The sequence below is a fragment of the Lepidochelys kempii genome, chromosome 2 (genome assembly GCF_965140265.1).
Source record: "Lepidochelys kempii isolate rLepKem1 chromosome 2, rLepKem1.hap2, whole genome shotgun sequence".
Lineage (NCBI taxonomy): Eukaryota > Metazoa > Chordata > Testudines > Cheloniidae > Lepidochelys > Lepidochelys kempii.
This window is the reverse complement of record NC_133257.1, coordinates 3,314,825-3,335,777: the sequence shown is the minus strand read 5'-3', so window position 1 is coordinate 3,335,777 and position 20,953 is coordinate 3,314,825. Positions and strand designations below refer to the sequence as shown.

At 49.3% G+C, this 20,953-nt stretch overlaps 1 protein-coding gene across 2 annotated transcripts; it reads left to right on the top strand.

Annotated features, from left to right (window-relative positions):
- Window positions 1-4,535: 4,535 nt before the first annotated feature.
- Window positions 4,536-19,863, top strand: LOC140905829 (fucolectin-3-like). 2 transcript variants are annotated; one of them, XM_073329327.1, is made up of 5 exons: window positions 4,536-4,622; window positions 12,263-13,116; window positions 17,827-17,987; window positions 18,670-18,967; window positions 19,655-19,863. In XM_073329327.1, exons 2-5 carry the CDS (start codon window positions 12,776-12,778, stop codon window positions 19,809-19,811), a joined length of 957 nt encoding a protein of 318 aa, XP_073185428.1. In that variant the 5' UTR covers window positions 4,536-4,622; window positions 12,263-12,775; the 3' UTR covers window positions 19,812-19,863. The 2 variants fall into 2 exon arrangements, with proteins under 2 accessions (XP_073185428.1, XP_073185427.1); XM_073329326.1 differs by lacking the exon at window positions 4,536-4,622 and having other exon boundaries at window positions 11,838-13,116.
- Window positions 19,864-20,953: the final 1,090 nt, after the last annotated feature.

The following is a 20,953-nucleotide window of genomic DNA, read 5'->3' as shown; positions in this document are numbered from 1 at the left end:
ACCCCCCCCAAAATGTTCTTGTGTCCCCCACTGTGTGCACCCCAGTTTGGGGACCACTGTCGTAGGCTGTGGTAAAAGCCACCCAGGGAGCCCGGGCAGCTGTGGGGAGCCCATGGCCCTCCACCTGCCCTGGGCAGGGGACCAGGGTGCCCAAGAGCAGCCTCTGGTCAGTGTCCCTGCCCACCAGGGTCACCAGGGAGCACTTCCCTGGGCAGATGGAGGGTCCAGGGCTCCCTGCGCAGCTCTTACCATGGCCCCAGATTCCAGCCAGGTGGCGTGGCCTTGGGGGAAGTGGAAGAACAGGGGGCGATGCCCTGGGGTGGGGGGGCTCTAATGTTCTTTGTGCCCAGGGCCCCAATAAATCTTAATCCACTCTGCTTCCACCACCCAGGCGTGCGTCATTACCTCATGTCACTTCACCATGAACTGTGAGCTCAACTCCTGCCCTTGCCAGCTTTCTGAGAATGGGGTGGTGGCGCAGGAGTTGTATTCTCACAGGCTCTTTCTAGAAGTTTTGCCCTGACAGCAGCTATTTCAAAGTGCTCTACAATCCGATTCCACTTTACAACTATTTTCAAGGGAAAGCATATTAATGAAATAGGAGGAGGATGAAAGGCTCCAGGAAGCAGCAGCTTTAGGGTAATATGATCAGGATTCATGCTACTCCCCCATTTCCTGAACAATGGGACTAAGTGTGATCAAAGGCAACTGTATTATGCCATCAGGAAAGGCCCCCTAGTCTAAGGACTCACATAATGGCCAGGAACTGACCCCTCTCAAACTGCTGTTGTTCTTGAAAAAAGGGGTCTGACAGAAATGACAGACACTGTCAACAGTGGAGTCAGCCGGCCCTTTTAAAACCATAAGAACAGCCAGACTGGGTCAAACCAAAGGTCCAGCCAGCCCAGTATCCTGTCTACCGACAGTGGCCAATGCCAGGTGCCCCAGAGGGAGTGAACCTAACACGTAATAATCTAATGATCTCTCTCCTGCCATCCATCTCCACCCTCTGACAAACAGAGGCTTGGACACCATTCCTTGCCCATCCTGGCTAATAGCCATTAATGGACTTAACCTCCACAAATTTATCTACTTCTCTTTTAAACCCTGTTATAGTCCTAGCCGTGGCATTGAGGAGGCTTTGGGGGGAGGGAGAGGAGTGAGGACGTGGTGCACAGCCTCCCCCTCCCTCCCCCAGCACCACCTCCTCCTCCCTCCCTGTGCCTCCTGCCCGCCACAATCAGCTGTTTTGCGATGTGCAGGAGGCTCGGCGGGGGGTGGGGAGGGGGAGGAATGAGGACATGGCTCCCTCGGGGAGGGGGCGGGAAGAGGCGGGACAGAGGTGGGGGTGGGCACTTGGGGAAAAGGGTGGAGTGGGGGCAGGGCCTGGGACAGTGCCAGGGGTCCAGCACCCCCTGGCCAGCACCAGTGTCTCCTTGAATAAAACATACGGTGACTAGCTGGTGTGGAAAATTTTAATCAAAAATTTTCTTACACCATCTAACAATGGAACGTAAATGCAAACAGAAAAGAAAATACACAGATGAAAATCGAGGCTTCCAACAGGAGTGGGAGAATAAGTATTTTTTTGTTGAACGTCATGGTAAGGCCATGTGTCTTCTTTGCCAGACGTGTATCTCTCAGTTCAAATCTTCAAACCTGCAGCGTCATTTCGCTTCGAGCCGTGCACATATGGATCAAGAATTCCCACAAGGTTCTGAACTCTGCACTTTAAAAATGAAAACTTTGAAAAAACAAACAGATGTAGAAGCCCAGGTCTTCACCAGATTTGCCAACCGATCACAGACTGTAACATTAGGCTCCTCTTATGTGGCCTGGCACATAGCCCACGTGAAAAAGCCCTACTCTGAAGGAGAGCTTATAAAAATGTGCCTCACTGATGTGATTTCAATCCTGTCACCAGAGAACAAGAATCTACAGAAGAAAATTTCTGGCCTATAGCTTTCACACCACACAATAGAATGCAGAATCTCCGACCTGAACAGTGACATCGAATCGCAACTGCACTTGCAACTTCAGCAGTGTGAGTATTTGAGCATCACTTTGGATGAGTTGTGCCATGGACAGGATAAACCTTATTATCGGTATTTGTCTGCACTGTGTCTGACAACTGAGTTGTAAGGGAAGAACTCCTCAATTTCGTGTCACTAAAGGACAGAACTCGTGGACGAGATCTAAAGGAGGCGTTGATGTTGGTAGTTGCAAAAAGCCACTTGCCTTTACAGAAGTTCACTGCCATTGCAATTGTCAGAGCTCCATCCATGTGGGGATCTGTGAATGGATTAGTAGGGCTGTGTAAGTCTGACGAGAGCTTTCCCGAATTTTGGACATTTCACTGTATTATTCATCGGGAGCAACTGGTATCTAAAAATCTCAAATTTGATCACATCATGAAACCTGTCTTGCACATTGTGAAATTCATTCTCTCAAATGCATTCAGTCACAGACAATTTCAAAATCTAATTGAAGAACTGGATGAAGACAACTCCCCTGCCAATTTGCCATTTCACTGTGCAGTTTGATGGCTCTCAAGAGGTAAATACACTACATGTATTGATCCACTTACTGCTGTGTTAGCCACCTGGCAGAAGGGTTACAGACAGTTGGAGTCGAACTTGTATTCAAATTAGGCAGATTGTTCTTATTCCATCAGCCAGAGCTACAGCCAGCTCTGGAGCTCCTGGATGACAAAGGATCGTGCATCAGCATCGATATGGCTTCTCTCCAATCCACACTGGATGCTGAACTCATAGCTAGCCAATGCAGCCATCCATGCCCACACCATATCATCTAGCTCAGCACTTGTCAACACCTAAACTAATGGGTCGTTGTCTGTCCACACCTGGAACTGAGCTCCATACGGATACATGCCTCTCAGCCCATCACTTCCCAAAAGGCTGCACGGGATGGTGGCGTTCCTGTTCAGGAGGCCTTGTGGACTTTTTAGGTTTTGTCTTGTATTTCCATTTCTCGTTGCTGGATGGGTATCCGCTGCTGAGGTCATTCCCTGGGCGTGTAATAGCGGTGTCATTCTTCATGAATCTGTGGTAGTAGTCACTAAATCCTAGAAAGGGCCTGAGCTCTCTGTCATTTGGCAGGCAGGGCCGTGTAGCAAGAGCCTCTACTTTATCAGGGGCTGTACTTACACCCTCCTGTGATACTATGTGTCCCAACCACATGATGGACATTCTGCGGAACGGCTATCTCTCAGTTGTCAGCTTTAGTCCTGTGGAGGAAAACCCAGTAGGCCTAAACTTCCCAAGTAGGCCTAAAACTTTGGTCAAGCTAACTGTGTGTTGTGACAAAGTTCCTCATCTACCTTGGTGGGGTCTTGCGCTTATTGGCGGATTTGCTCGCCTTGGAGCTTCACAGGAGCCCTCAGTTTGGCCATTTTCATGAACGCACAGTCCAGGTCAACTCCTCCTATGTCTGACCAGGAGTTGGGAGGTTTGGGGGAACCCGGGCCTGCCCTCTACTCTGGGTTCGAGCCCAGGGCCCTGTGGAATGCAGCTGTCTAGAGTGCCTCCTGGAACAGCTGTGTGACAGCTACAACTCCTTGGGCTACTTCCCTATGGCCTCCTCCCAACATCTTCTTTATCCTCACCATAGGACCTTCCTCCTGGTGTCTGATAACGCTTGTACTCCTCAGTCCTCCAACAGTCCGCGTTCTCACTCTCAGCTCCTAGTGCCTCTTGCTCCCAGCTCCTCACACGCATGCCACGAACTGAAGTGAGCTCCTTCTTAAACCCAGGTGCCCTGATTAGCCTGCCTTAATTGATTCTAGCAGCTTCTTGATTGGCTGCAGGTGTTCTAATCAGCCTGTCAGTCTTAATTGTCTCCAGAAGGTTCCTGATTGTTCTGGAACCTTCCCTGTTACCTTACCCAGGGAAAGGGGACCTACTTAACCTGGGGCTAATACATCTGCCTTCTATCACTCTCCTGTAGCCATCTGGCCTGACCCTGTTACAGTGTGTAAAAGCATAAGAAGAGGCTGAGGAAAATTCCATTGTGGGGCAGTTACAACAGCACAGTTTAAGAAATGTAACCCTAACAGCTAGAAATTAGGAAAGACCCGTTAACTGCAAAGAACAGCCTGTCAATAACAGGAAAAGCTTGTTTTGCTATATCCCAAATAAAGAAAGCTGTTGTTAGAGCTTGCACTATATGCCAAATAAGAAAAATGCTGTTAAAGGAAATGTGCTTAACAAATTGTAGTTTTCAGCTATATAAACTCCTGTATTTTCTGCTTATGCAGAGCAACTATGGCTCACTCTCCCTGTATATGCAAAAAGAAAAGGAGTACTTGTGGCACCTTAAAGACTAAAGCTCATGCTCAGATAAATTGGTTAGTCTCTAAGGTGCCACAAGTACTCCTTTTCTTTTTGCGAATACAAACTAACACGGCTGCTACTCTGAAACCCGTCTCCCTGTATACGTATACTTGAATAAAGATATGAGCCTCAGGCGATTTCTGATTTCAAACACAACGCATGGTTAATTTTCCACCACAATTTGAGGGCTTGTCCGGGATCCACGACGAATCACCAGGACTGGAGGACCGTGGACCATTCCCCACTGGACACCGGCCAGCCATCTGAAAGGTGAGAGACCTTTTAAATCTCTATTGGGGTTCCAGTGGAAGACTGCCCGTAGGCTCTGGGTTGGGTGAGTTACGCGCTGGATCTAAGAACTATTTCTGTTGCCAGACAGGCCTGATGCCCTTTCGTTCTATGTTTGTCTGACTCTGGTTTAGTTCCCCGGGAAGAGCCACTAGGTGGCTGGTTAGGCCTCTGGCCTGGGTTTGTGTGCCGGTGTGAAAGAGTTGAGTGAGTGAGGGTCACAGGAAGACGCCCAGAGCACTCTGCAAGGCCAGATGGTCCGTGACCAGAGTTGTTTCTAATGCACGCCCTGTGGCCGCACCGAGAAGGGTCAAAGTACGACCCTGACCCTGGCGGTTTCTGCATGGCATGACCAGAGAAGGGACTGTCCAGGTCTAGGAGTGTGTGACCCCATCCCTTCCATCCTTAGACGGTCTGCTCCCGCACCCTCTTTCCTCCCCTGTGTCTGGCTCCCGCCTGGGGCGGTTGAGAGATGAGCCACTAACTGGTCTGAAAGCCTCAACTGATGCAAGAGTAAGCGGCATCAGCAGACACTCTTTGTGGAGCGGGGCCGTAGGACAGTGGTGGACGCCCTAAACAAGCCTTCCCGGTGTGAGTGACCTGAGTGAAAGTTCTCCAGGTACTGCGAGCCGGTGGTCCAAGGTGGCCTCCGCCTCGACAGAAAGGTACTGGGACTGGACCAGGAAGGCTACTGGGAGACCGATCACCTCGCCAGAAAAAGTGGGGCAGTGTGGAATCACCGCCTTGCCAAAAGGGCACACGGTTTGTGTTTTGTCTGTGTCTGTGCAGTAATAGTTTAGTTCATCAGAATGGGGGCCAGTGAGTCTAAATGGAGCATTGTCCCGCCAAAAGGTACCCCAGCCTATTACATGTATGTTAATTACAGTCCCTCTACTGGCAAGTTTTTGAAAAAATGGAATTGGTACTCAAGAGACAATTCCAGTTTTCAGTTTCCTGTAGAGGGAAGTTTCGACCTTGACAAGATTGTACACCTCCGGGGTGCCCTTCTTGCCAACCATGTCGGACCAAGCCAAATGGAAGCATATTTTGATTGGTATGGAGAAACAGAAAAACAGTGCCGTGAATCTCAAATAAGGAGTCTCAAGGACTCCCAGGAGAAACTTACAACACAATTAAAAGAGATAAAAAGAAAATTGGCAAAGAATTTAAATCCAACTAAGCTGGCAAGAAATATTAAGCAACAGAAGACCCTTACATTCACCCCTCAGACAGTGACTCCTCGTACTGAGGAAATGTTCCCCTTGCGCCAATTCCCGGGCATTGGTGCTTCAAGTCATGAGACCTCGGTGTCTGCTCATGCACCTTGGTCTGCTACAGAATTGTATATTTACTTAAAAAAATTCCCAAAAATAAGAGAGGACCCTGTTAAATTCAAAGAGGAATTGCAAATTGTTATAAACTGTTATAACCCTACATGGGCAGATTTAAAGCAGCTGCTACGAGGGGGCATGCCTAGGGAAACACTGAGTCGCCTTTGTGAAGAAGCTCAGTGGCCCAAGCAAAATCCAGGCCATAACCAGGAAAAGTTAAATAAAATCAGGAAGAAGCTGTTAAATAAAATTCTCACAGTCTGCCCAAAGAAAGCTGACTGGAGCAAAAATTAGCACCTGTAAACAAAGAAAAAATAAGAATTTGAATAAAACCCAAATACTCTCACCGCCACATTAAAACTATGTTAATGACCTTTCAGTTCCAGAACATACAGGGACCCTGTAATAGCCATCCATTGCAGGGGGAGAAGGGGAAGGCCAAACCAAGGTCCCCACCGTCCACCACACCTAGGGACCCAGTGATGGAGCGTGTCACTATTGCAAGTAAATGGGCCATTGGATACAGTAAATGTCCGTACCGCCCTGGTCAATCCAAAAGCGGTAGGGGAGGGCAATACTCTTATTCCCAAACCCGTCTCTTCACCTCTGTCCATTTCTATTGGTCCTTTTGTTTGACCGTCATGCTTTCCTCCTAAGCCCTTGTTCACCTGCTAACCTTTTGGGAAAAGACAGTCCATAGCCTTCAAGCTGGTCTAATGTGTCCAGGAGGCTTTCTTCATGCTCCTTCAGACTTCTCCCGCGTAGAATCAGGTCACCATATCGACCAATACCTGCAGCAAGTTCATATCTCCCACAGCTTTCTCCGTTAGATGCTGAAATAAATAAATAAATAAATAAATAATAAATAAAAATAAATAAGATTTAACTGGGAATTGGTCCTGCTTTGAGCAGGGGGTTGGACTAGATGACCTTCTGGGGTCCCTTCCAACCCTGATATTCTATGATTCTATGAAATGAGCTAGGTGCTCCAGCTGTGCCCAATGGCGGATTATCCAATGGGCCTGCAGGGCCTATGCCTAGGGGCCTCGGCCAACTGGGGGAGCCTGGAAAAATAGGCACCCCACCCCAGTAGAAATCTGCCATGGGGTAGCGGAAGCCTGAAGCCCTGGGAAAAGCGTTGGGCAGGTGGGGCTGGGGAAGCCCCAGTGCCTGGACCCTCGCTTAGGCCCCAGGTCTGGTGAAGCTCTCACTCTCTGCTGTGGCGTGGGAGCAGAGCTTCTCCGGTCTTGGGGCTACAGTGCGGGGGGCGGGGGCAGAAAGCAGCAAATGGGTTGTGGGGCTGCAGTGACATGTACTCAGGCAACATGGGGTTAGTTGAAATCTCAAGAAGCATTTCGCAATCACCGTTCTGGACAGGTGATCGGTAGGATATTCCTACTGATATGTTCTTGTTATTCAAGCAGGGAATTTCTATCCATAAAGATTCTATGGCACAGCTTGAGAATCATTTAAAATAATTTAAAAATCATTTAAAATTTTTACTATATTTAACACTCTGCTTTTTCACATATAGGGCCACTCCCATACCAGCATGTCCTACTCTGTCATTCCAATATATTTTGTACCCTAGTAAGACCATGTGCCATTGGTTATCATCATTTCCACCAAGTTTCTGGGATACTTGTTATATCAATATCCTCATTTAATACCAGTCACCCAAGTTCACCCGTCACTCACCTTGGTCTCCCCTGCTGTGGGATCAGAATCAGCCCAGTTAGCTGGCACAAGACAAGCCTCCAATCCAGAGGGCTGGTTTCACTGCAAATGTCACAGGAGATGGGCCATGAGAGGAAACTCCTCCTTTAGACACATCAGGAAAAGCTCAGCCTGGGGATGAGCTTAGGGCTCCATTTCAAGTTGCCCTTCCTTGCATCCTGGGCCTGCAGCACCTCCAGAGGAGAAGGAAAGCCAAGTCATGCAAATGCTCTTTCTGCAGCAAATGGCAATGAATCTGAAGAGGAGGACAATAGCAGGGTGTGTCTTGGAATAAGATACATAGACCTTAAGGTCAGAAGGGACCATTATGTTCGTCTAGTCTGACCTCCTGCACAACGCAGGCCACAGAATCTCACCCACCCACTCCTGTAATAAACCCCTAACCTATGTCTGAGCTATTGAAGTCCTCAAATCATGGTTTAAAGACTTCAAGGTGCAGAGAATCCTCCAGCAAGTGACCCGTGCCCCACTCTGCAGAGGAAGGCGATAACCCCCCAGGGCCTCTTCCAATCTGCCCTGGAGGAAAATTCCTTCCTGACCCCAAATATGGCGATCAGCTGAACCCTGAGCATGTGGGCAAGACTCACCAGCCAGACACACAGGAAAGAATTCTCTGTAGTAACTCAGATCCCACCCATCTAACAGCCCATCATAGGCCATTGGACATCTTTACCGCTAATAGTCAAAGATCAATTAAATGCCAAAATTAGGCTATCCCATCCTATCATCGCCTTCATAAACTTATCAAGCTTAGTCTTGAAGCCAGATATGTCTTTTGCCCCCACTGCTCCCCTTGGAAGGCTGTTCCAGAACTTCACTCCTCTGATGGTTTGAAACCTTCATCTAATTTCAAGTCTAAACTTCCTGATGGCCAGTTTATATCCATTTGTTCTTGTGTCCACGTTGGTACTGAGCTTAAATAATTCCTCTCCCTCCCTAGTATTTATCCCTCTGATATATTTATAGAAAGCAATCATGTCTCCCCTCAACCTTCTTTTGGTTAGGCTAAACAAGCCAAGCTCCTTGAGTCTCCTTTCATAAGACAAATTTTCCATTCCTCGGATCATCCTAGTAGCCCTTCTCTGTACCTGTTCCAGTTTGAATTCATCCTTCTTAAACGTGGGAGACCAGAACTGCACACAGTATTCCAGATGAGGGCTCACCAGTGCCTTGTATAACGGTACTAACACCTCCTTATCTTTACAGGAAATACCTCGCCTGATGCATCCCAAGAGTGCATTAGCTTTTTTCACGGCCATATCACATTGGCGGCTCATAGTCATCCTGTGATCAACCAATACTCCAAGGTCCTTCTCCTCCTCCATTACTTCCAGCTGATGAGTCCCCAGTTTATAACAAAAATTCTTGTTATTAATCCCTAAATGCATGAGTTCGCACTTTTCACTATTAAATTTCATCCTATTACTATTACTCCAGTTTACAAGGTCATCCAGATCTTCCCGTATGATATCCTGGTCCTTCTCTGTACTGGCAATACCTCCCAGCTTTGTGTCATCCACACACTTTATTAGCACACTCCCGCTTTTTGTGCCAAGGTCAGTAATAAAAAGATTCAATAAGATTGGTCCCAAAACCGACCCCTGAGGAATGCCACTAGTAACCTACCTCCGGCCTGACAGTTCACCTTTCAGTAGGACCCGCTGTAGTCTCCCCTTTAACCAATTCCTTTCAATTTTCATATTGATCCCCATCTTTTCCAATTTAACTAATAATTCCCCATGTTGCACGGTATCAAACGCCTTACTGAAATTGAGGTAAATTAGATTCACTGCATTTCCTTTGTCTAAAAAATCTGTTACTGTCTCAAAGAAGGAGATCAGGTTGGTTTGGCACGATCTACCTTTTGTAAAACCATGTCGTATTTTGTCCCATTTACCATTGACCTCAATGTCCTTAACTACTTTCTCCTTCAACATTTTTTCCAAGACCTTGCATACTACAGATGTCAAACTAACAGGCCTGTAGTTACCCGGATCACTTTTTTTTCCCTTTCTTAAAGATAGGAACTATGTTAGCAATTCTCCAGTCATAGGGTACAACCCCTGAGTTTACAGATTCATTAAAAATTCTTGCTAATGGGCTTGCAATTTCATGTGCCAGTTCCTTTAATATTCTTGGATGAAGATTATCTGGGCCCCCCCGATTTAGTCCCATTAAGCTGCTTGAGTTTGGCTTCTATCTCAAATGTGGTAATATCTACCTCCATATCCTCATTCCCATTTGTCATCCTGCCATTATCCCTAAGCTCCTCATTAGCCTCATTAAAAACTGAGGCAAAGTATTTGTTTAGATATTGGGCCATGCCTAGATTATCCTTGACCTCCACTCCAGCCTCAGTGTTTAGCGGTCCCACTTCTTCTTTCTTTGTTTTCTTCTTATTTACATGGCTATAGAACCTTTTACTATTGGTTTTAATTTCCTTTGCAAGGTCCAACTCTACATGGTTTTTGGCCTTTCTCACTTTATCCCTACATGTTCTAACTTCAATAAGGTAACTTTCCTTGCTGATCCCTCCCATCTTCCACTCCTTGTAGGCATTCTGCTTTTTCTTAATCACCTCTCTGATTTCTTCTATGAGGTCCTCACTACTCACTAAAACCAAATCTAAAATGGCATCCCCTCTAGTAGGTTCAGCAGCTACTTGATGAAGGAATCCATCAGCTATCGCACCTAGGAAAATCTGAGCCCGATTATTATTACTTGCTTCCTGCACCAGTAGCTCTAGTTCCTCCATTTTGTTACCCAGGCTCCTCACATTCGTGTACAAACATCTTAATTTTTGCTGTTTGGCCTCGCTCACATTCTGTACCCGATTAGGCACGGTCATTCTACAGCCAGTATGACCTATTAGACTGGTATCCACACTGCCCTTCCTCCTTATGTCCATTCTCCTACCATGGCTGTACCCTTTCTTACTTTTGTTTTCTTCCCTCTGAATGCTAAAATCGGGCGTGAAGATTACCTGGACATCTCTCAACCATCTCCCCCAAATTCCTAGTTTAAAGCTCTCTTAATCAGTTGTGCCAGCCTCCATCCTAGAAGTCTATTTCCTTCCCTACTCAGATGAAGTCTATCCCGAGAGAACTGTCCTCTGTCCATAAATGCCTCCCAGTGGCCATACATCCCAAAGCCCTCCTTATAGCACCACTGCCTAAGCCATCTGTTGATCATCATAATCTTGTCACACCTTTGTTGTCCTTCTCTAGGAACAGGCAGAATCCCACTGAAGATCACCTGAGCCTCAATTTCCTTAAGCGTCTTCCCCAGCCTGGCATAGTCTCCCTTGATACTTTCCAGCGAGAATCTAGCCGTATCATTTGTTCCCACCTGAAGGACAATCAGTGGATTCTTTCCGGCTCCTGTTAGGATCCTCTTCAGCCTCAGGTCCACATCCCGTATCTTAGCACCTGGAAGACAGCACCCTTCTGTTCTCTGGATCAGCTCTAGTTATAGGCCTGTCTATTCTTCTCAGTAAGGAGTCCTGGATCACGTAGACCTGCCTTTTCCTGGTGACGGTGCGATTCTCCGGTCTATCCCCTGTTACCTCTGGCTGCAAGTTCTTTCCATTCCTATTCTCCCTTGTAATCCTCTTCAACCCGTCCTGTATCCTCCTGTGGCTCATATTTGGTGTAGTCTCCATTGACTGTTCCCCTTTTCCTACAGGACTAGCTGCTCTTCTCTTCTTCCTTGCCCTTCCACCTTTAGTGACCACCTGCTGAGCCCCTTCTTCATTTTCCAACTCTGCAAACCTATTCTTGAGCTTTATTTCTCCTTCACTAGCCTGTCTGTTCCTCTGCCTGGTTCTTTTAGTCACATGCTTTCATTGTCCACTTTCCTCACCCAGCAGTCTCCCCTCAGAATTCCTCAGTCCTGCTTCCATCTGCAAGTCTGAGCTTTTCCCTTCAGCTGCCTCATGTCTTTGCTCCACAATCTGCTCGAACCCCCTTCTAAACTCAACCAGGCTTTCCACCTGCATCTCCAATCCTCGGATCTTTTCCTCCATCAGGTCTATCAGGCGGCATTTCATGCAGACAAAACTCTTACCAGGTGCCCCCTCCAGGATCACATACATGCCGCAGCTTCCACATCCAGTCATCCTCATTGTGTCTTCCACGACATGGGTCACTCCCACTGCTGCCTCTGTGTCTGTCATCGCCTTCCCACCTAAACCCTGTTAGTCTGGGAAACACAAACCCCACCAAAACGCCACCACCCACAGCGAAAACAAACCCCCAACAATCCAAACTCCACTGAAACTCCCGTTTACAGCTCTGTTTGCTGGCTCCTGTGCCACGGCCTGTCTGGCTGGCTGGCTCCCTTTATAGGACCCCGAGTCAGAGAAGCCCCGCCCCCTAACCAGGACTCAGCTTCTCTCCCAGCACAAAGCCCCTACAAGCCTCTACACATACAAATAATACAAATACCTTCTCCTCCAGCAGAACTCCCACTGCATGTATGAGCTGCTCATCTGAAACTTGCTATGGCTGTAGTTTATTCTGAATAAAATATTCATGTGCTTTTCTATGTTGACAGTGCAAGGATGGAGTTTCTCTGGCATCTACTAATGGTGATCGGGATCCTGGCAGGGACTGGAGTGTCTCAGGAATGCACCGCACAACCAGGGGATAAGGAGCTGGCACAGCTTGAATGGAAACTTCTTCCCTTTTATGTTCTGCCCCATTCCCTTTGGCCCCAACCTCTGCCGAGTGAGACAGCAGAAACCCTGGGAGACTCTTCCCTTCCCACCACTGACCTGGGCAGGGGCTCCAGCTGGCAGGGGCAGACGGGGGAGGCGCCATCTGAACATCTTGCCCCATTCCTGCCTTGGGGAGCAGCTCCAGCTGGGTATGGGACGTGGGGGGCTGAGAGGGGCTCAGCCTGGGCTGAGAACCCAGCGCTCACCTGCTGTCACTCCCGTCCCCTGGGGCCATGGCTCCCACTGTGAACCTGGCTCTCATGCAGTGGCTGGTTTGTGTGTCACTGCTGTGACGTGGCTCTGACTCCAGCTCCGTGTGGGATAAAAGGGGGTCTGGAGCCCCCCTAGCGATGGGCACGTCCCACCTCCCCTCTTCTCACCCTCTGATTCCAGCTTGGAACTTGGCGCTACGGTGCCCGGCCACTCAGTCCTCCACATATAAGAATTATGGACCTGAAAAAGCTAGGGCTGAAAAGGCCGTGGATGGAAACCACAATGGGATTTGGGACAATGGCTCCTGCACCCACATCGACTGCGAGACTGAGCCGTGGTGGAGGGTGGACTTGGGCAGTCCTCGGTCTGTCTCCGCGGTGATGGTGAAGAACAGGGAGGACTGCTGTGGGGAGAGAATCAAGGGGGCCCAGATCCACGTGGGAGACTCCAAGGCTGGCCATGGCAAGGACGACCCCATGTGAGTTGCTTTCCCATGCTCTGGAGTGAGACGACTCCTCCCAGCTCAGTCACAGGGGTTGGGTCTCATTGCCACCGGGGCCAGGGTGAGGTCTATTCCCCTCGGAGCTGCCTGGGGCTGGGGGCGCTGGGCTGACGGTGCTCTCAGCTCCTGGCTGGAAGGGAACCGCATGTCACTGAGCACAGCGACCGCTGCAGGGCAATCCAGGGTAGAACAATCCCTCCAGGCCCCTGCGTATTCTCTCTCTGCCGTCACAGTTCCTGCCCAGGTAGGATCATCACATCCAAGGCAACAGGAACAGATTTTTCTGAAATCCATAGATTTCTAAGGCCTGAAAGGACCTTTCCAATCATCTAGTCTGACCTCCTGTATTGCACGGGCCAGAAAACCTCACACAGGGATTCTGCACCGAGCCCACAATTTCTCTGTGAGGTATAGTGCATCGGTTAGACAGATGTCCAATGTTGATATAAAGACTTCAAGGGAAGGAGAATCCACTGAGTCCCTCAGTCATTTGCTCCAGTGGTAAATGGCCCTGACTGATAAAACAGTGACCCTTATTTCTTGTCTGAATTGGGTTGTGATGGGGAGTAGGGCAGGCAGCATCTCTTACAGTGTTCCCTTCACCCTGTATAGATACACAGAGATGTAGGGCAGGAAGGGATCTCAAGAGGACATCTAGTGAGTCCCCCAATGCTGAGGCAGGACCAAATATACCTAGACCAGGGGTAGTCAATTATTTTTTGTCAAGTTCCAAAGTTCCTGGTCAAGGTATAGTCAAGATACAGACTCCAGAGAAAATAATAAACAAATGATGCTAATAAGGCGATAAAAAGATTTCTGGGGTGTGTTCAAAAGTATCTGGTGGTCCAGATTTGGCCTGCGGTCCACCTATTGACTACCCCTGGCCTAGAGCATCCCTGGCAGGGGTTAGTGTAACCTCTTCTTAATCCCCTCCAGTGACGGGGATCCCACAACCTCCCTTAGTGACGTATTCCAATACTGAACTGTCTTTATAGCCAGAAAGGTTTTCCTAACATTTAATCTAAGTCTTCCTTGCTCCAAACTAAGGAGATTACTTCTTGTCCTACTGTTGGTGGACATGGAGAGCAATTGATCGCCGATCTCTTTGTAACAACCTGGTCTGCTGGTCACATGCCCCAGGAGCGCCTCTTACAGTCCGAGTGCGGAACTGTGGTTGTGTCCTTGCCTCTGTTTCCCTTTGTGGGCTTTCAGGGAATTCAGTGAGGGCTGGATGTAGTGAACATTAGTGCCCCATCAGGGGTCTAATTTATTTAACCAAAGGCCAAACCACGGTACACAAGCCAGCGTTCATCCCCACGAATCCTAGATGAGGGAGGAGGGGAGTAAACCTTCGCCTGTCTGCCCCGCTTGACTCCATCCATCTCCTTCATCCAGGCTCCTTACCTGTAAGCAGGGCAAGATTTACACCTTACGTGCCCCTAGGCACAGCATCTTCAGCGCCCCTCCTCCCTCCCCACGTGGCCCTGGAACCCCCCTACCAGCAGCCCTGTGTGCCCCCCTCTGCCTCCTAACCTGGCTCCAAGGAAGCTGCGGTGACTTGTCACCTGAGGAAAAAAGCCCCCCCCCCCCACACACACACACCTGCCTGCCAGCTGTTTGCTGCCACCCGCCAGACCAGTCAGCCTCAGCCGGCTCAGGGTGTTCTGGAGCCACAGCGACCCCTGGAGGGTGAATGGTGGAACTGGAGCACATTTTCTGCAGAAGAAATAAATTCTACTTCTCTCGGGCAAGAATTCTGTGCATGCTGAAAACGTCACCTAAGGGGAGAGGGCGCGACATGAGACCAGCGGTGTGTGGGGCATCTTGGCAGGGGATGGGGCAGATGGAGAGGCTCCCTCCCTCTTGAGAACTCCTGAGCAGTGTGGCCAGCGTCAGCAGGGCAGCAAAATAGCCCAAAATACCACAACTCACAACTACTAAAAATAACCTGGCAACTGACAGCTAAAAATAGCCCAATTGGGTAGAAAATTGCCTACTTGGCAACCTTGGGTACCCCTAAAATGCCGGAGCCCCATGGCACATGTCTACTGTGCATAATTGGAAATCTGGTCCTGCCTGTACGGCTCACTCAACCTGGGTCCCTGCTCTGGAGTCAACCCTCCTGCCATCACCTTGGAAGGGTTCCCTCTCTGGATTCAGCCCCCATGAGGTCAAATCACTGCAACTCTTCTCTGCAGGACGTGTAGTTCCTCTGCGACCTGGAGCGCCTGCCATTGGCTGGAAAGGTCCCTTCTCTATGACCAGCTTTCCCTCCAGACTTGGCATTTCCCCGCTTTTAGCATCTCTTCCATCCAGGACACCTTTCCTAGGTTCCCTTTCCTGGGGCGCTCCCTAACCAGCTCCCCTGAGAAGCCCTTCTCCTCAGGAGCTTCCTCTGTGATCTGTGTGTTGTGACTGAGCCCTCATAACCCTTTATTAGGCCCAGGATTTCCTTAACTAATTGACAGCCACCCAGCCACCTAGGGAATTAACTGCTCACAGGTGGATCTGGGTTGGCTCCTTCTCCTTAGCAGAGCTTGTCACGGGGAGGCTGGGTGCCTGACCTCCTCAGGGGCCTGCTACCCTGGGACACAACCTGGGTCCTGTCTGAAGACTGTTATCATGACCCCCATCAGCCTTCTCGTCTCTATACTAAACACACCCTGTTCTTTCAGCGTTTCCTCAGAGGTCAGGTTGTCTAAACATCTCATCATTTTTGTTACTGTCCGCTGGACTTTCTCCAATTTGTCCACATCTTTCTTAAAGTGCAGTGCCCAGAATTCGATATAGTTAAGCCCCTTTATTTTTAGTTTAAACTGATTTTTACCGAAGAAATCGTGGGTTTTATAAAAAGCATTATCCATTTTTATCCGATTTTTCTCCTTACTTTTGTATCATTCAAGTATATAAAAAACCCTTGTTTTATTAGGAAAATACAATCCATTGCGTAAGTGCTAGGTATGACGATAACACAAAGCTGCCTGTTGAAGTAAGGCTCTGTATTAGTCCAGAAGATACACCTAATAAACAAACAGGCACGCACGCAAGCTCTGAAGGGCATGCGCATCTGAACGTACTGATGAATCTCACACCCACGACGTACACATTTCAAGCTATTAGCAGATAGCGGTTTAAAGATTTGACACTAAAATGGGAAGAAAACGAAAATCTGTATCAGAATACGTTTCAGAATACAAGGAAATATTCAAAAGTTTTTAAAAAAAACAATAGAAGAAAAGGATGAAGTTGAGTGTATGCACTGCAAATGGTGTGGCCCAATCATTAAATGTCAGTATTGATAGGGTCAGAGCTCTACGTTGACAACAGTAACCCTGTTTTTTTCAAATGAAAAGTTTTATTTGCGGATCAGAGAGGTCTTGTTTTCTTAAACTCGGAGGTGGCCTTGTGTTTTGAGTTCTCTTTTAGTTCTGCAGCAAACCACGTTGAATTCTGTTCATCCAAGCATTCATCTACGGCATCCTTTTTCCCCCAGTCCTTCCATCCACCAAAATAAACCTCCATATTTATCCAGAAAAATTAAGTTTTTTCCATCGCTTTTTCACCTGTTTTTGTTGTTATAATAAACATAGATAAATACCTGGGAAAAATTAAACAAAATAAAACCCAAACCCGAAGGACCCTAGATACAGTATTCCTGCTGAGGCCTCACCAGTCCTGAATAGAGCAGGACAATTACCTCCCATGTCTTGCGTACAACACTTTTGTTGGTACATCCTAGAATGACATTTGCTTTTTTTTGCAATGAAATCACACTCTTACGTCCTATTCAGTTTGGGATCCGTGATACTCCAGATCCTGTCCAGCAGTACTCCAGCTAAGCCCCCTTTTGTGGTGGTGCATTTGATTTTTCCTTCCTACGGGCAGTACTTTGCCCTTGTCTTTATTGAATTGAATCTTGTTGATTTCAGACCAGTTCTCAAATGTATCAGGGTTATTTTGAATTCAAATCCTTTCCCCCAAAGTGCTTGCGCTCCCTCCCAACTTGGTGTCACCCATAAATCTTATAAGCACACTCTCCACTCCATCATCGAAGTCCTTAATAAAAATATTGAACAGTACTCAAAACAGAACGACCCTTATGGGAAACCCCGAGAAACATCCCTCAGTTTGACATTAATAACTACTCATTGAGTATGGTTTTCCAACCAGTTGTGCACCCACCCTCTAGTAATTTCCTCTAGATCACATTTCCCTAGTTTGCTTGTGAGAATGTCACATGGGACTGTGTCAAAAGCCACACTGAAGTCCAGATATATCACATCTGCCACTTCCCCTGTGTACTAGACCAATGTCAAAGAAGGAAATTAGATAGTTTGGCATGATTTGCTCTCAACAAATCCATGCTGGCTACAAAATATAACTTTGTTATCCTCTAGGTTTGAACAAACTTATTGTTCAATAATTTCTTCCTGTCTCGTTCCAGGTATGGAAGTTGGGCTGATTGATCTAGAATTCCTGACCTCCTCCTTGTTTCCCTTTTTAGAGAGAGGTTCTATGTTTATCCTTTTTCATTCCTCTGGGACCTTACCCTTCCTCCATAAGTTCTTGAACAAATCGTTAATAGTTCTGAGATTGCTTAAGAACTCTAGGATGAATTTCATCAGGCCCTGTTGACCTGAATACATCTATCTTGTTTTGTCTTCTTGGCTTCTGCTCTGTTTTTAGGTGCGGGACCATCACCGACACCAGACTGGGATCCGTCAGCACCATCTCCTGCAACGGGCTGAAGGGCCGCTACGTCACCATCATCATCCCAGGCTGGAGGGGGATTCTCACTCTGTGTGCGGTTGAGGTCATAGCTCAGGGCTGTCCCCTATCACCAGTGGGTAAGGAGCTGGCACAATGTGAATAGAAACTTATTCCCTTTTATGTTCTACCCCATTCCCTTCTGCCCCAACCTCTGCCTAGTGAGACAGCAGAAACCCTGGGACACTCTTCCCTTCCCACCGCTGACCTGGGCAGGGGCTCCAGCTGGCAGGGGCAGAGGGGGGAGGTTCCATCTGAACATCTTGCCCCATCTCTGCCTTGGGGGGACCAGCTCCAGCTGGGTATGGGACGTGGGGGGGCTGAGAGGCTCAGTCGGGGCTGAGAACCCAGCACTCACCTGCTGTCACTCCTGTCCCCTGGGGCGATGGCTCCCACTAGGAACCTGGCTCTCATGCAGAGGCTGGTTTGTGTATCACTGCTGGGACATGGCTCTGGCTCCGTGTGGGATAAAGGGTGTCTAGAGCCCCCCTAGCAGAGGCGGCGGAAGCTTCCTAACTGTGTGTGGGGGGGGGCACCAGCAGCTGAACCAAGACCCCACCCTCATGCCACCCCTTCCCCCGAGTCCCTGCTCCTGCACCGCCTCTTTCCCCCCCAAGACTTCGTCCCCTCCCCCCGTTGCTAGTCCTTATGGCCAGTAAAAAATGGGAGAGCCATGTTCCCCTGCCCCCTCCTTGTTCGGGCGCCCCTGTACCCTAACGATGGGCATGTCCCACTTCCCCTCTTCCCGCCCTTTGATTCCAGCTCAGAACTTGGCGCTGGGACGCCCGGCCACTCAGTCCTCCAGTCTCAAGGAATACGGGCCTGTAAAAGCCGGGGCCGGGAACGCTGTGGATGGAAAATGCGATGGGATTTTGGACGATGACTCCTGCACCCACACCGAGCAGGAGACAGAGCCGTGGTGGAACGTGGACTTGGACTGTCGGCATTCTGTCTCCACGGTGATGGTGAAGAACAGGGAGGACTGCTGTGGGGAGAGAATCAAGGGGGCCCAGATCCACGTGGGAGACTCCAAGGCTGGCCATGGCAAGGACGACCCCATGTGAGTTGCTTTCCCATGCTCTGGAGTGAGACCCAGGGGTTGGGTCTCATTGCCACCGGGGCCAGGACGAGGTCTATTCCCCTCGGAGCTGCCTGGGGCTGGAGGCGCTGGGCTGGCGGTGCTCTCAGCTCCTGGCTGGAAGGGAACCGCATGTCGCTGAGCACAGCGACCTCTCCAGGCCCCCCTGCATGTTCTCTCTCTGCCCTCAGAGCTGCTCCTCGTGTAGAATTATCTCATCCAAGTCAACAGGAACTGATTTTCCTAGGATCCATAGATTTCTAAGACCTGAAGGGACCTTTCCGATCACTTAGTCTGACCTCCAGTATCACACTGGTCAGAAAACTTCACAGAGTGATTCTATGCTGAGCCCATCATTTCAGTGTGAGCTGCAGTGTATCTATTAGACAGTTGTCTAGTCTTGATTTAAAGACTCCAAGGGAAGGGGAATCCACCGTGTCCTCGGTTATCTGCTCCCTCAGTTAATGACCCTGACTGATGAAATGCGTACCCTATTTCTAGTCGGAGTTGGGTTGTGACGGGAAGAGGGACACACCGTCTCTTACAGTCTGTCATTCACTCCGTGCATTGGGCTCTGCAGGCTCAGAGTTAAAGGGTCGTCAGTCCTGCTGCCAACTCGCCTGTGCTCCCTAATCTCAGCCTCTCGCTCTTGTCTTCTGCTCTTTGCAGCTGCGGGACCATCACCGACACCGCACCAGGATCCCTCAGCAACATCTCCTGTAAAGGGATGGAGGACCGTTACGTCACCATCACCATCCCGGACAGGGAGGAGTATCTCACCCTGTGTGAGGTTGAGGTCTACGGCACCCCCATGGGTGCCTGCTAGGAAGCAGGAGTGACACAGTCCAGGGTGAGGGAAGCATGGGGGCAGGAGAAGAGGGAGGTTGGTGCAGAAATGAGCCGCTTTCACCTGATAAACTCCATTGGTCCCTTCCTGCGTCTCTCCTGTCGTTTGTCTCCATCCCGTGCCATTCTGGCCATGTCTCCCCTCCCCTTCCCTGCCCCTACAGCAACGTGGTTCTGATCCCACATGAGCCACGGGGGCCTCAGGTCCAAACTCCAGATGGCTTTGGGTTAATCCAGCTCTTCTGCTGCTGCTTCCGGCCCTTCCCTCCTCCCAGTGCCCATTCCCCAGCTTGCTCACCCCCTAAGTACAACCCGCTCTCTGGCTCCCCTGCCCCTTCTCCCAATCTGGGGCTGAGGCACCTGTTCTCCATTCCCCCATCAACCCAACGCTCCTTAACAGCTCTCCCCACAACTCCAGCTGCCCTGCTGTCATTGCTAGTCCTGGGCCATCAGCAGAGCGGGGCTGGCTTTGGCCTGCCCATCCACGAACTCTGCAGCTGCTTGGCCCCTTCTGGGACGCTTCTGACCCTGAGGAGCCCCAGGAGGTTGGAAGAGCAGAGCTGTCAGCTGACATGGGGCCAGATTCCCGGCAGGTGCAATTGGGCACAACTCTGCTGTGCAGCCGCTTATGCCAGGGCTGAATTTCACCCATATATCGTGCACAGTAAACGTGAGCCAGGCAGTGGCAACAAAGCGGTGTCCAGCCCCGAGCCTGGGCAGCAAGGTGACTATTAACGTGTGGAGGAATGCGGCCAAGTTCCCGTCATAACAGTTTGATGTACGTCTGCTGTCATCATCCTGGCGTCCTCCCCCACGGCTCGGCCGATGCCCCTCAATCCTGCCCCCCAGCCTCCTGCTATCCCAGAGAGCCGTGTTTGCTGAGCAGACCCAGACATTCGTGGCACTTTGTATTGTGACTCTGCTGTGGGCAAATGGCCAAAGGAGACATTGACTTTCTGTAGACTCATAGGCTTAAAGGTCAGAAGGGACCAGCATGATCATCTAGTCTGACATTCTGCACATTGCAGGCCACAGACCCTCACCCACCCACTCCTGTAACAAACCCCTAACCTCTGGCTGAGTTACTGACGTCCTCACATCATGATCTGAAGACAACACCTT